Consider the following 14289-nt stretch of genomic DNA (forward strand, 5'->3'; position numbering starts at 1 on the left):
AAAGGTGGATTTCCGCAGGGAACTTCGGGATTGTCTCATTCCAACCCTTTTCCATAGGCAGGGACGTCTTCCACTATCCTGGGTTGCTCCATGCCCTGTCCAACCTGGCCTTGGACACTTCCAGGGATGGGGCAGCCACAGATTCCCTGAGAATTCCAGTCCAGTTCCACTGGGAATCCGCTGTGGATCTTCTGTTTTCTTTTCCTCACGATTTTTGGGATCTGTGTGTAAAAATCAGGTGATTCGTGAGGATTAAATATCTCCAGAAGAAACACGGAGCCATCCAAGATTTTTGTGTGTGGTTTGAGCAGGAATAACAGATTTTTCAGGAGCAGAGCAAGGTGGGAAGGGGCTTGGAGCAACCTGGGGTAGTGGTAGCTGAACCAGGAACTGGATGAGCCCAAACCATTCCATGAATCCATGATTTTGTGGTCGTGGATGGAATTTTGAGGGTCTGGAAGGGCTCCATGAGGGGCTGAGATCCATCCAACCAAGGCAGAGAAACCCAAACTCATCCAGGTTTTCCGACAGCAAGAAGTTGGCAGGAGGCTCAAGTCCCCAGGAGCTCCAAAGCCGCTTCCAAAGGTGGAAAAGGAAGGAATAAATTGTTCCCAAATCCCTTGGAGCGAGGACAAAGTCGTGGACAAACAAGGAGAGACTGCGGAGCCTCCTGCAGGGAATTGTTTCTGGCTTTTTGTGGGAATTTTTCCCTCAAAGCTCAGCGACTGAACTCACTCCACCTTTTCCTGGGGGACAGAAGGGACAAATGGTTGGGAATAAAGAGAACTGGGAGAGCAGACGGTGCCGCCGGCATCTTCTGTTCCAGCGTGGGATTGGTGACAGGATGTGCTTCCCTGTGCCTCGGGAACAGCAAATTCCAGCTCGGGTCCCTCCTGTGAGCCGGGCAGCTCCGTAAAATCCATCTTTGCTCTTCCTCCTGAGTGTCCCAAGGGCTTGGAACAGGGAGAGAGGAGATGAAAATCCACAGTGCCAGGGAAGAATTCCTCACGGGAGAATTTCTTCCCAATATCCAATCCCAAGGGCAGGGACATCATCCACTATCCCGGGTTGCTCCAATCCCTGTCCAACCTGGCCTTAGACACTTCCAGGGATCCAGGGGCAGCCACAGCTTTTCTTGGAATTCCATTCCAGAGCCTCACCACCCTCACAGCCGAGAATGCCTTCCCGTTATCCCATCCAATCCTGCCCTCTGGAAGAGAAGACATTCCCTGTGTCCTGTCCCTCCATGCCTTGTCCAAGATCCCACCCCATCCAATCCCTCCCATCTCCATCTCTCAGGTGCTTGGGAATATCCATCCTCCAGGCTCTGCGGTGATTTGGGAAGTTTGGGACCAACAATCCCAAATTTTGGTGGAATTCTGACCCCTCACCGTGATGTTTCTCCCCGCAGGACCTCATCCCTCCGATGGAACGCCGGCACCAAGGAGCGGATGCTGATCAAGGTGACGGATCGGGAGCCCAGCTTCCTCCTCCACCAAGGCAACGGCTACGCCCCGGAAAACCAACCGGGCTCCCGCTCCCGCCGGCCCTCGGGCGGCCAACAGTCGCCCAACCTCCAAACCTTCTCCTCGGACGCCGACAACTCCGTCTTCTTCCCGGAGAGGAAGCAGTCGCCCTTCCTGAAGAGGGCCGAGCACGTGGGCAGCTGCTCGCCGCTACTGGGCCGGGGCGATTCCTTCTGCTCGCCGCTCCAAGCCCAGCACCGCAAACATTCCAGCGAATCCCAGCCCTCGTCGCCCCGCTACGCCTACGAGCCCCCGCTCTACGAGGAGCCCCCCATGGAATACCAGGCTCCCATCTACGACGAGCCGCCCGTGGACATGCAGTACGAAGCCAGCGGCAGCTACAAGGCCGGGTCGCCGCAGAAATCGCCCATCCGGAAGCCTCACCCTTTCCTTCAGTCGCCCAAGCAAGGCTCCAACTCGCCCTACCAGCAGTTGGTGCTTACCAAGCAGAAGTGTCCCGACCGCTTCATGAGCCTGGAATACAGCCCGGCCGGCAAGGAGTACGTCCGGCAGTTGGTCTACGTGGAGCAGTCGGGCTCCAGCCCCAAGATGAAGACGGGCTTGAGGCACAAATATTCCCCCAACCCCATCGGCGGCTCCTACTCGCTGCAGCACAGCCCCTGCCTGGTGCGGGACCAACGCCTGGAGATCAAATCGGGCGACTACAGCAGCATGGAGGGACCCGACTTCTGCCCCGGCCCCACGGGGGCCCAGGTGGCCCAGGGCGAGGACTCCATGTCATGGTCCAGCCAGCAGGACACCTTGTCCTCCACCGGTTACTCGCCCTCCACCAGGAAGAGGAAAAGCCGGAAGCCTTCGGCGAACCACGACGCCAACGCCTCCTCCACGGACGGCTCAGGGGAGCGGGAGGCCTTGGGCGAGCTGGGTGAGGAGCGAGCCACGCCGGGGCCCAACAGATCGCCGATGAACCGGACGGAGAGCAAGGCGGCCGAGGCGGAGGCGGCGCGGGGCTTCCCGGAGCCGTTCCTGGCGCAGGCGCGCCTGGCGTGGGAAGCGCAGCAGGCCCACTACCACATGAAGCAGAGGAGCAGCTGGGATTCCCAAAAGGACGGTTCGGGCTACGAGAGCGACGGAGCCCTCCCGCTGCCCATGCCGGGCCCGGTGGTGCGAGCCTTCAGCGAGGACGAGGCGTTGGCGCAGCAGGAGAACAAGCACTGGAAGAGGAACACCTTTGAGAAGCTGGGCTTCCCCCAGATCCTGCTGGAGAAGAGCGTCTCCGTGCAGACCAACCTGGCCTCCCCCGAGCCATACCTGCATCCATCTCAGGTAACACCCTCGGGAAGGTTCTGGGGTTTGGGGGTCGTCACCACGTGGCCGATCCTGGTTGAAGGTCTTTCTCCTCCAGTGTGGATCCAGTGAGATGGTGCCTGGGGTGATCCAGGATTGGGCACGGGGATCTCTGTGCCATGGTGGCCTCAGCTCTGTGCCGTGGCTTCTCCTACCTCGGTGTGGGGCAGGTCCTGGATCCACGCAGCTCCCAGGAGGTTCCTGAGTGCCCATTCCTGGCTGATCCCTCAGGGAAATTGGTCCTTGCCTCAAAGCTGGTCCTTACCAAGGTGGCCCTTTAAAGTCAGTCCTTACCAAGGTGGTCCCTCAAAGAAGCTGGTCATTACCAAGTTGGTCCCTCAAAGAAGTTGGTCTTTACTGAGGTGGTCCCTCAAAATTGGTCCTTAGCAAGGTGGTCCCTCAAAGATTTTGGTCCTTGCCAAAGTTATCCCTCAAAGATGTTGGTCCTTGCCAAGGTGGTCCTTCAAAGATGTTTGTCCTAGCCAAGGTGGTCCTTAGCAAGGTGATCCCTCAAAAAGTTGGTCTTTACTGAGGTGATCCCTCAAAATTGGTCCTTAGCAAGGTGGTCCCTCAAAGATGTTGGTCCTTAGCAAGGGGGTCCCTCAAAGAAGTTGGTCCTTGTCAAGGCAGTCCTTCAAAGATTTTGGTCCTTAGCAAGGGGGTCCCTCAAAGAAGTTGGTCCCTGCCAAGGTGGTCCCTCAAACAGGTTGGTCCTTGCCAAGGTTGTCATTCAGAGTTGGTCCTTAACAAGGTGGTCCTTCAGAGTTGGTCCTTGCCAAGGTGGTCCTTCAGAGTTGGTGCTTACCAAGTTGGTCCCTCAGAACCTCGAGATGAAAGAGCCACCAGTTTTCCAGAATTTGTTTCCCAGGGTTGTGCGCTGCCTGTTCCCTCACTGGAGATCCCTCCAGCCCCATCTGCCATTCCAGAGGAGACCCTGAGGCTCTGACCTGGAATTGCTGGAGCTGTTGCATCCCCAGATTCCATCCCATCAGATGTTTCTCTGGTTTTTGGATATCCTCCATCAGCTTCTGGATGTCCTCCATCAGTGCCTTCCCCTCTAGAAAAAGGCTTTCAGGGCTTCCAAAAAAACCCTGATGATGCCACCTGGAAAACTTTCTGGAAGATGGAATTTGATGTCAGCAGGAAGGAGACCCTGGACGTGGACCCGGGAAACAGCAAATCATCTGGAAAATTCCTTTGTTGTCCATGGAAATGTGTAATGAAGTCGGTGGAGAGACCAAAGGCAGCAGAAGAAGATTCCGGAAGCACAAGGACTCCGTGCTGCACAAGGAGATCCAAACCCAAAACTGGAGAGCTCCAGAACCGCTTTGGATCTTCACACCAGGAGAAAAAGCTGCCACCATTGGTGATCCCACGCCTCCTTCTCAGAGCTTGGGATGTGGTGGGAATCTTCTCCACTCCCGAGAGGTTTCTGTCCTGGTGGTCCCATCTGTCATCCTCGACCTCAGGGACACCAGGGTGGTGGGACACTGGCACAGGTTTCCCAGAGGAGCTGTGGCTACCCCATCCCTGGAAGTGTCCAAGGCCAGGCTGGACAGAACTTGGAGCAACCTCGGATCGTGGAAGGTGTCCCTGGGCATTGGAACAGGATGATCTTGAAGATCCCTTCCAACCCAACCCCTTCCATGGTCATGGCTGTGGTTGTCACCAGTGGAGTGTCCCCACAGGGAGGCGCATCCCAGCCCCATCCATGTGGCTCCTTGAGGATTCCCTAATTCCCGAGGTGGCTCCATGGTCACCCCATGGGACAGGCAGGAGGTCACGGCCATTTGCAGCCGACACCCGATGGTTTATCCCCTTCTCATAGGCCAGCGCATCCCCCAAGTTCATTTAGGTGCTAATTAGAGCTAATTAGGGCTGAAGTTAATTTCGTATTGGCTCTGGCAGCAGAGGATCCATCACATTTCGCTTCCGGTGTCGCTCCCTGGACTGACAACGCTCTCCTTGGCTGGAGAAGGTTGATGTCCTCAACCAATGTGGTCCTTTCCTTCTCCCCGAGTGTTCTTGGTGGCTCTGGTCCAGCCCATGGAGCGGTTTTGGGAAGAGCCACGTCCCCAGCAGCTGAAGAATGAGAGACCTTCGAGCATCTCCTGCACCACCCAGGAAACCCTGTGGGCCTTCAGTTGACCACGTTGGAGGACACAGAAAGACCTCTGGGGTGAGGTGGCCTCCACAGGGACAGCAGGGCTGGGTCCCTTGAGGGATGAAGGGTCCCCATCCCATGTCCCTGCCATCATCACCGTGGCCACGATGGGAGTGGAGCGATGTCCATGGAAAGATCTCGACATTGGATCAGGACGAGATGCTGGAGAGGAAAGAAACTCGACTTGTTTGAAGAAGTAGAAGCTCGGTCACCTGCCAGCAGCTCTGGTGGCTCTCTGGGTGGCTTCCTTGTCCCCTCCTGGATTTTCCACCTCCTGGGTCTTTCCACCTTCTGTTCCTCACCTGAAGCCCAACCCCGAGTCCGTGGCAGCACTGGAGTCACCTTGCCCACAGACTCTGCTCAGGGCCACCAACACGGCTCCTCCACACGAGGTGGGGACAGCGGTGTCACCTCTGGATGGTGTGACATGTCCTTCCCTGCCATGGGTCATGTCCCAGGTGGTGCTGGCCTGGATGCTGCAGAAGAGATGATGAAGCCACCTTGGCTGGCTGCAGGACCACAGAATTGTCCAATTGTCCATCCCAGTTGTCCCTTGTTGGGGACACCAGCTCTTGGGGTGTCCCTCCACCTCCTGAGGTGACATCCACAAGCTGTGCTGGTTCCAGGAGGAGGAGGACACTGGTCCACAGGGGTCCTCTGGGTCCTTCCCAGCTGGTTGCTCTGCAGAGGTCAAATCTGAGCATCTCCTGTCCCTCAGGACATTCAGAAGGACCATCCATGTTGCTCACGGCTTGGAGGAGCCACCAGCCTCCTCCTGTGGCCACTGAAGAACCACCCTGGACGGTGATTTTGGGTAGAGGGGGTTTCCTGGGGGGCTGTTCAGGGTGGCTGTGTCCCCAGTGTCCCCAAAGGACGGGTGGGACCCAAAGCCACTCCCCCTTTGTTTTCCCCACCTTGCCACCAACTCCTTCTGTCCAAGTGTGGAGAGAGCCCAGCCTGTCACGTGTCCCCACCAGTCCCCTCCCTCCCTCCTGATGCCAGTCAGTGCCACAGCCCCCCCTGGGCTGCTGGCACTGGGTCAGCTCCACCTGGCCATGATGGCATCGAGGAGAAGATCCTTGGAGAGGACGAGGCTTGTGGGAAGACCTCTGAATGCTGCAACGGTTGGTTGGTTGGTTGGTTGATAGGTTGGTTGGTTGGTTGGTTGGTTGGTTGGTTGGTTGGTTGGTTGGTTGGTTGGTTGGTTGGTTGGTTGGTTGATTGGTTTGTTGGTTGTTTGCTTGGTTCATTGGTTGACTGGTTGGTTGGATGGTTGGTTGGTTGGTTGACTGGTTGGTTGGTTGGTTGGTTTTTTGGTTGGTCGGTTGGTTGGTTGGTTGGTTGGTTTGTTGGTTGATTGATTGGTTGATTGGTTTCTCAGATCAATTAATTGGTTGGTTGGTTGGTTGATTGGTTGGTTGGTTGATTGGTTGACTGGTTGATTGGTTTGTTGGTTGATTGGTTGGTTGATTGGTTGATTGGTTTGTTGGTTGGTTGGTTGATTTGTTGGTTGATTGGTTTGTTGGTTGATTGGTTGATTGATTTGTTGATTGGTTTGTCAGATCAATTAATTGGTTGGTTGTTTGGTTGGTTCATTGGTTGACTGGTTGATTGGTTTATTGGTTGGCTGGTTGGTTGGTTTGTTGGTTGCTTGGCTGATTGATTGGTTTGTTGGTTGGTTGATTAATTGCTTTGTCAGATCATTTCATTAGTTGGTTGGTTGGTTGGTTGGTTGGTTGGTTGGTTGTAGGTTGGTTGGTTGGTTTCTCTGTTGGTGTCTCCACTTGTCAGTCGGTTGATTGATCAGCTTGTTGGCTGATTTATTGTTTGGATGATTGATGGGTTGATTGATTGATTGATTGATTGATTGGTTTTTTGGTGGTTGGCTGGTTCATTGTTTGATTGATTGGTTCATTTGTTTGTTGGCTGGTCAGTTAGTTTGCTGATTGGTTGATTGAATGATTGATTGATTGAGCCATTGGTTGGTTGGTTCATTGTTTTATTGGCTGGTCGGTGTTTTGATCTGTTGCTCGATCAATCAATCAATCAATTAATCATTCCATCAGCACTCCTATGGTTGATTGGTTTGTTGATTGATCTATTGGTTGGTTGGTTGATTGATTGAGCCATTGGTTGATTAGTTCATAGGTTTATTGGCTGGTCGGTTTACTGGTTGGTTTGTTGGTTGGTTGGTTGGTTGATTGATCTATTGGTTGGTTGATTGATTGATTGAGCCACTGGTTGATTGGTTCATTGGTTTTTTTGGCTCATTGGTTTTTTGATCTGTTGCTTGATCAATCAATCAATCAATCAATCAGTCAATTGATCAATCATTCCATCAGCACTCCCATTGTTGATTGGCTTATTGATTGATCTATTGGTTGGTTGGTTGACTGATTGAGCCATTGGTTGATTGGTTTATTGGCTGGTCGGTTCTTTGATCTGTTGTTCGATCGATCGATCGATCAATCAATCGATCAATCAATCCTTCCATCAGCACTCCCATCCCCCAGCACCGCTGACCTGTCCCCCCTGTTGTCCCGCAGTCCGAGGACCTCGGCGCCTGCGCGCAGTTCGAGAGCAGCCGGCAGACGCGGAACATGATGCCGAGCGCCAGCTGCGTCTTCCCCACCTTCAACCTGCGCAAGCCCTCCTCGGAGACGGACATTGAGAACTGGGCCTCCAAGCACTTCAACAAGCACACCCAAGGGCTCTTCCGCCGCAAGGTCTCCATCGCCAACATGCTGGCCTGGAGCAGCGAATCCATCAAGAAACCCATGATCATGACCAACGACCGCAACGTCAAGAAGGAGGCGTGCGAGATCTTCAAGCTCATCCAGATGTACATGGGCGACCGGCGGGCCAAGACGGACCAGCTCAACGTGGCCTTGGAGATCGCCACCAAAGGTTGGAGCATGCAGGGGCTGCGAGACGAGCTCTACATCCAGCTGTGCCGGCAGACCACCGAGAACTTCCGTTACGAGAGCCTGGCCCGCGGCTGGGAGCTCATGGCCATTTGTTTGGCCTTTTTCCCACCCACTCCCAAATTCCATTCCTACCTTGAAGGATACATTTACCGGCACATGGATCCGGTGAATGACACCAAAGGTAAGTGAGGAACCGCGGCCCGGTGGCTTCTGTGGTTGTCCTCGATGGACAGGAGTGTTTCCAGGCCAGGTTGGATGGGGATTGGAGCGACCTGGGATAGTGGAAAGTGTCCCTGGATGATCTTTGTGGTCCCCTCCAGCCCAAACCATTCCATGATTCCATTGGTTTGGTTCCTGTCCTCTTGGCTGAGTCTCCTCATGGAAAGGTGGATGAGGAACTCATCCAGAACATCTCCTGGAGGTGCACCCGTGGCGCCTTTCCCACCCTTCTCCTTCCCAGAATCCAACAGGAAATGAGCTTTGACACCTTTGCTGCGGGATCAGCCTCATCTCTGCTCCTGGAACTCCTCCCATTCCCAGAAGTTCCATCCAACCCAACCTTCAGGGGTCCCTGCCAACCCAAACCATTCCATGACTCCATGTCCCAACCCATTGATTTGGTTCCTGTCCTCTTGGCTGAGTCTCCTCATGGAAAGGTGGATGAGGAACTCATCCAGAACATCCAGAACATCTCCTGGAGGTGCAACCGTGGGACCTTTCCCACCCTTCTCCAGCGGGAGATCCAAGAGGAAATGACCTTGGACAGCTTTGTGGGACCAGTGTCACCTCCACTCCTGGAACTTCTCCCATCCCCTCAAGGTCCTTCCAACCCAAACCATTCCAGGATTCCGTGGTTTCCAGCATTCCCACCTCCAGATTCTTCTGGAGTAGCTTTGGATCCAGAATTCCAGGATTCCATGGTTTCCCTCATTCCCACCTCCAGATGTTTCTTCTCAAGTAGCTCTGGATCCAGAATTCCAGGATTCCATGGTTTCCATCATTCCCACCTCCAGATGATTCTCCTCAAGTACCTTTGGATCCAGAATTCCATGGTTTCCATCATTCCCACCTCCAGATGTTTCTTCTCGAGTAGCTTTGGATCCAGAATTCTGTAATTCCAAGGTTTCCATCATTCCCACCTCCAGCTCTTTTCTCTCAAGTAGCTTTGGATCCAGAATTCCAGGATTCCAAGGTTTCCATCGTTCCCACCCCCAGATGTTTCTTCTCAAGTAGCTTTGGATCCAGAATTCCATGGTTTCCATCATTCCCACCTTCAGATGTTTTTTCTCACGTAGCTTTGGATCCAGAATTTCAGAATTCCATGGTTTCCATCATTCCCACCTCCAGATGTTACTTCTCGAGCACCTTTGGATCCAGAATTCCAGGATTCCATGGTTTCCATCATTCCCACCTCTAGATCTTTCCTCTCAAGTAGCTTTGGATCCAATATTCTGTAATTCCAAGGTTTCCATCATTCCCACCTCCAGCTGTTTCATCCCTAGTATCTTTGGATCCAGAATTCCATTATTCCAAGGTTTCCATCATTCCCACCTCCAGATGTTTCTTCTCGAGTAGCTTTGGATCCAGAATTCCAGGATTCCATGGTTTCCATTGTTCCCACCTCCGGATGTTTTTTCTCACGTAGCTTTGGATCCAGAATTCCATGGATTCCATGGTTTCCATCATTCCCACCTCCAGATGTTTTTTCTCACGTAGCTTTGGATCCAAAATTCCAGGATTCCATGGTTTCCATCATTCCCACATCCAGCTGTTTCATCCCTAGTATCTTTGGATCCAAAATTACATTATTCCATGGTTTCCATCATTCCCACCTCCAGATGATTCTCCTCAAGTACCTTTGGATCCAGAATTCCAGGATTCCAAGTTTTCCACCATTCCCACCTCCAGATGTTTCCTCTCGAGTAGCTTTGGATCCCAAAAAATCCCCAATGTTGGGATGGAACCCAGAAGATTCCCATCTCCGGAGGTTTTAGGTCAGGGCCCGGAGAAGGAGACAGAAATTGGAGGAATTTGGGAATTTGAGGAGATCCTCTCCAGCCTTGGGATTGGTTGTTCCCAAACCCTTCCCTGTCCGGATGTCCCCGTGAGTCAATGCCACCTCCCGGGGGGTCGCGGCCGAGGTGGGATCGGGAATCCCGGAGGATTTGGGATTTTGGATCCCGGATTTCTCCCGGGGTTCCGAGTTGTCCTTCAGCTCCTGGAGGGACATCCCAGGGTGGGGGGGACACACCAGGAGATGTCCCCAGCCCAGGTGGCCACGGAAGGTGGAGAAGACCCCGCGGGATTCCCGGGAATGTCGCCATGGCTCGGTCCCACCAGAGGTGTCAAACTCATTTCCCGCCAAATCAGAGGCTCCGCCCCCAACTCCCCCGCAGCCAATCAGAGCCCTGCCCCGGGAATTCCCAGATTCCAGCCTCGTTCTGATTCGCCGTGGTTTTTCCTTCTCTTTGTGTTGATTGGTTCCCTTGTCGACGTTGATTTGTTCTCATTTGCATTTCCGAGTCCATCTCATTTGGTTAAATTTGCATATTCATTGCCATCTTAATCGGGCTTTGATTTCCATTTTATTTTCATTTCCTTCCTTTTAGTTTCAGCCTTAAATAAGTTTTAAATTTAATTTTATTTTTATTTGCTTTCCTTAATTTCCTTTTTACTCATTAATTCTCTTTTTAATTTAGATTTTATTTATTTCTGATTTATTTTTAAATTTCTTTATTTTTTATTTTAATTTATTTCCATTGAATTATTGATTTTCATTAAATTTTTAAATCTTTGTTTATTTAATTTTCTTTTATTTTATTTTTAATTATTTCCTTAATTCTCTTTGATTTTATTTTAATTATTTGAGTTTCATTTTATTTATGGATTTTTTTATTTTTATATTTTCATTTTAATTAAATTTTGTAATTTTGTTTCAATTCAGGTCTTTCTTTTCATTTCCATTTTCTTTGTCCATTTTCCTTTCAATTTTCCTTTTCTTTTACTTTCAATTCTTTATTTTATTTTCTTTTTAATGCCCCTTGACATTTAATTTAATTTAATTTAATTTTGTTTTTTTTAATTTCAATTCTAATTCCATTTCAGTGTTGGAATTTCAGTTGTTAATTTGAATTAATTTCCATTTTTCTTTTCATTCTCTTTTGGTTCTTTATTTTAATTTCAATTTTTTATTGTAATTTTAATTTTAATTAGAATTGAATTTCAAATTTTAATTACAATCTTTACTTTTAGTTTTATTTCAAGTTTCATTTTCTTTTCAAATTTCAAATTTTAATTTCACATTAATTTTTATTTTAGTGCCCATTCCCATTTTATGTCAAATTTATATTTTATTTTAATTTTATTAATTTTAATATTCATTTCCATTTCAATTTATTTTTAATTTCTCTTGCTATTTATTTTTCTATTTTCATTTCAATTATAACTTTAAATTCAATTTATTTTTTTGTTTAATTTCAATTGTAATTATGTTAAAAATTTTAATTTCAATTTTATTCTTAAATTTTATTTTACTAACAATTTTTTTTTTCAATTTCCATTTATATCGAGATTTGTCTATTTCAATTTCAATCGTAATTTAAAATTTAATTTAATTTTTGTTTTATTTCAATTGTAATTAAACGTTAAAATTCAATTAGTTTTTAATTTCAATTTTAATATTAATTTTATTTTAATTTCAATTTTAATTTTAATTCCATTGAAATTTATAATTGTTTTAATTTGCAATTTAAATTGAAATTTTATGAAATTTCTTGAATTTTATACCTGAATTTTATTTCACTATGTTACTCTAGATAATTTTCGCATATCGTTTGAATTGTCCAGTGTAATTTTAAGTTCCATTGATAAATTTACATTGAATTTTTTGTTTTAAATTGCAATTTACATTGGAAATTTTATGAAAATTCGATTGTTAGTAATCACATTGAATTTATTTCGATTTTAATTTCAACTTCACTAATTCTTAAAATTTTTAATGTATAATATTAATTTTAAATTTAATCATTTTAATTATCAATTATAATTTTAATCAATTTAGATTTTAAATTTTTTAATTTATACATTTTACAATTTATTAAATTTTAAAACTTCAAAATGGAAATTTTAAAAACCTGAATTTTTATTTTACATTTTTACTTTTAATTTTCATATTCATTTTTATTTCAGTTATAATTTTAAGTTCAATTATAATTTTACATTGAATTTTTTGTTTTAATTGTAATTTTAACATTAATTTTTTAATTTCGATTTTAGTTTCACATTGAATTTTTTCTTTTAATTTCAAATTCAATTTCTTAAATTTTAATTTAATATTAATTTTTATTTGAATTTAATTTTAATTTCAATCATAATTTTAATTTTAATTTCAATTTTAACTTTATTAGTAATTTTTATTTTAATTTCGATTGGAATTACAATTCTAATTTTACATTGAATTTTTTGTTTTAATTCCAAGATTAGTTTTTATTTTAATTTTAATTTCTAATACAATTTTAATTTTCATTTAATTTTTGGTTTAATTTCCATTTTAATGTAACTATCTTTCAGGTTTTCAATTTAATTTTTTCAATTTTAATTTTAATTTCGGTTTTTTTAATTCAAAATTTAATTTCAGTTCACATTTTAATTTGGGTTTAATGTCATGTTTTTCATTTTAATTTTGAGTTCATTTCATGTTTTCTATTTTAATTTGGGTTTCATTTCAGTTCCCATTTTAATTTGGGAACTGAAATTAACTGAAATTAAAATTCATGTTTTCCATTTTAATTTGGAGTTAATTTCATGTTTCCCATTTTAATTTGGAGTTAATTTCTATTCCCATTTTAATTTAGATTTAATTTCATGTTTCCCATTTTAAATTGGGTTTAATTTCAGTTCCCATTTTAATTTAGATTTAATTTCATGTTTCCCATTTTAATTTGGGTTTAATTTCAGTTCCCATTTTAATTTGGAGGTAATTTCAGTTTCCCATTTTAATTTGGTTGTTAATTTCTGTTCCCATTTAAATTTGGTTGTTAATTTCATGTTTCCCATTTAAATTTGGTTGTTAATTTCATGTTTCCCATTTTCATTTTGAGTTAATTTCATGTTTTCCATTTTAATTTTGAGTTAATTTCATGTTTTCCATGTTAATTTGGAGTTATTTTCAGTTCCCATTTTAATTTGGGTACAATTTCATTTTTCCCATTTTAATTTGGTTGTTTATTTCAGTTCCCATTTTAATTTGGTTGGTAATTTCAGTTCCCATGTTAATTTGGAGTTAATTTCAGTTCCCATGTTAATTTGAATGTTCATTTCATGTTTCCCATGTTAATTTGAATGTTCATTTCATGTTTCCCGTGTTAATTTGGTTGTTAATTTCTGTTTTCCATGTTAATTTCTATGTTCATTTTTGTTCCCATCTCCATCCCCTCCCCTTTCCCCTCCCCTTTCCCCGCCCCTTTCCCGCCCCCCCCCCTTTCCTGCCCCTTTCCCGCTGCCCCGCCCTTTCCCCGCCCCTTTCCTGCTGCCCGCCCCTTTCCCGCTGCCCCGCCCTTGCCCCGCCCCTTTCCCCGCTGCCCCGCCCCTTTCCCGCTGCCCCGCCCCTTTCCCCGCCCCTTTCCCGCTGCTCCGCCCCTTTCCCCGCCCCTTTCCCGCTGCCCCGCCCTTTCCCCGCCCCTTTCCCGCTGCCCCGCCCCAGTCTCGCGGCACCTGCGGCACCTCCTGGCCAGGACCAATCAGAAGAAACCCAAATTGCGCAAGAAGCCCAAGGCCCAGAGCCAGGAGAGCCCGGGTAGGGAGGGGGCGCCTTCCCACAATGCCCCCGCCGGGACGGGGGCGTCAGCTAATTAATTTGGGTTAATTATTGATTAATTAATCATGAATAGCCGGCAGATAGACTTGGTATGCTTTATTTAATAATATTATTGTTATTAATATTAGTAGTATTAGTGTCGGTATTAATATTAGCATTAGTATTGTTAGTATTGGTATTAGTAGTAATAAAATATTATATTAATTGGGGTAATTAATACAGGTGAGATAGAGCTGGATTTTTAATATTAGGGGTAATAGCGTTGGTATTAATATGAGTGTTAGTATAATTAGTATTGGTATTATTAGTAATAAAATATTATATTAATTGGGGTAATTAATAGGAGGTAAGATAGACTTATTGTCATTTATTTAATAATATTAGTGTTCTTAATATTAGTACTATTAGTAGCATTAGTGTTGGTATTAACATTAGTATTATTAGTATTGGTATTAGCATTAATATTATTATTTATTAATTGGGGTAATTAATAGGGGTTGGATCGAGTTGGTGTCATTTAAGTAATATTTTCATTGATATTATTGATAT

At 45.9% G+C, this 14289-nt stretch overlaps 1 protein-coding gene and 1 long non-coding RNA gene across 52 annotated transcripts in view; one reads left to right on the forward strand and one right to left on the reverse strand.

Annotated features, from left to right (window-relative positions):
* ARHGAP39 (Rho GTPase activating protein 39) overlaps positions 1-14289 on the forward strand; it is a 75893-nt gene that overhangs the window by 45083 nt on the left and 16521 nt on the right. For all 50 annotated transcript variants that reach the window (XR_007776653.1, XR_007776658.1, XR_007776655.1 and 47 more), the window contains exons 4-6: positions 1412-2813; positions 7545-8106; positions 13627-13719. Coding sequence is in view for 1 of the 50 variants with exons in the window: in XM_050970326.1 (XP_050826283.1) it covers positions 1412-2813; positions 7545-8106; positions 13627-13719 (2057 nt within the window). In the remaining 49 variants the exon portion in view is untranslated. The remainder of the gene's footprint in view (positions 1-1411; positions 2814-7544; positions 8107-13626; positions 13720-14289) is intronic.
* On the reverse strand, positions 8851-9701 carry LOC127059167 (uncharacterized). Of its 2 annotated transcripts, none has more exons than XR_007776710.1 (3): positions 9618-9643; positions 8995-9546; positions 8851-8932 (listed from the first exon to the last, which is right to left on the reverse strand). It is a non-coding gene; the product is annotated as an uncharacterized LOC127059167 (long non-coding RNA). The 2 variants fall into 2 exon arrangements; XR_007776709.1 differs by having other exon boundaries at positions 8857-8932; positions 8995-9476; positions 9618-9701.

Source organism: Serinus canaria, chromosome 2 (genome assembly GCF_022539315.1).
Source record: "Serinus canaria isolate serCan28SL12 chromosome 2, serCan2020, whole genome shotgun sequence".
NCBI classification, from domain to species: domain Eukaryota; kingdom Metazoa; phylum Chordata; class Aves; order Passeriformes; family Fringillidae; genus Serinus; species Serinus canaria.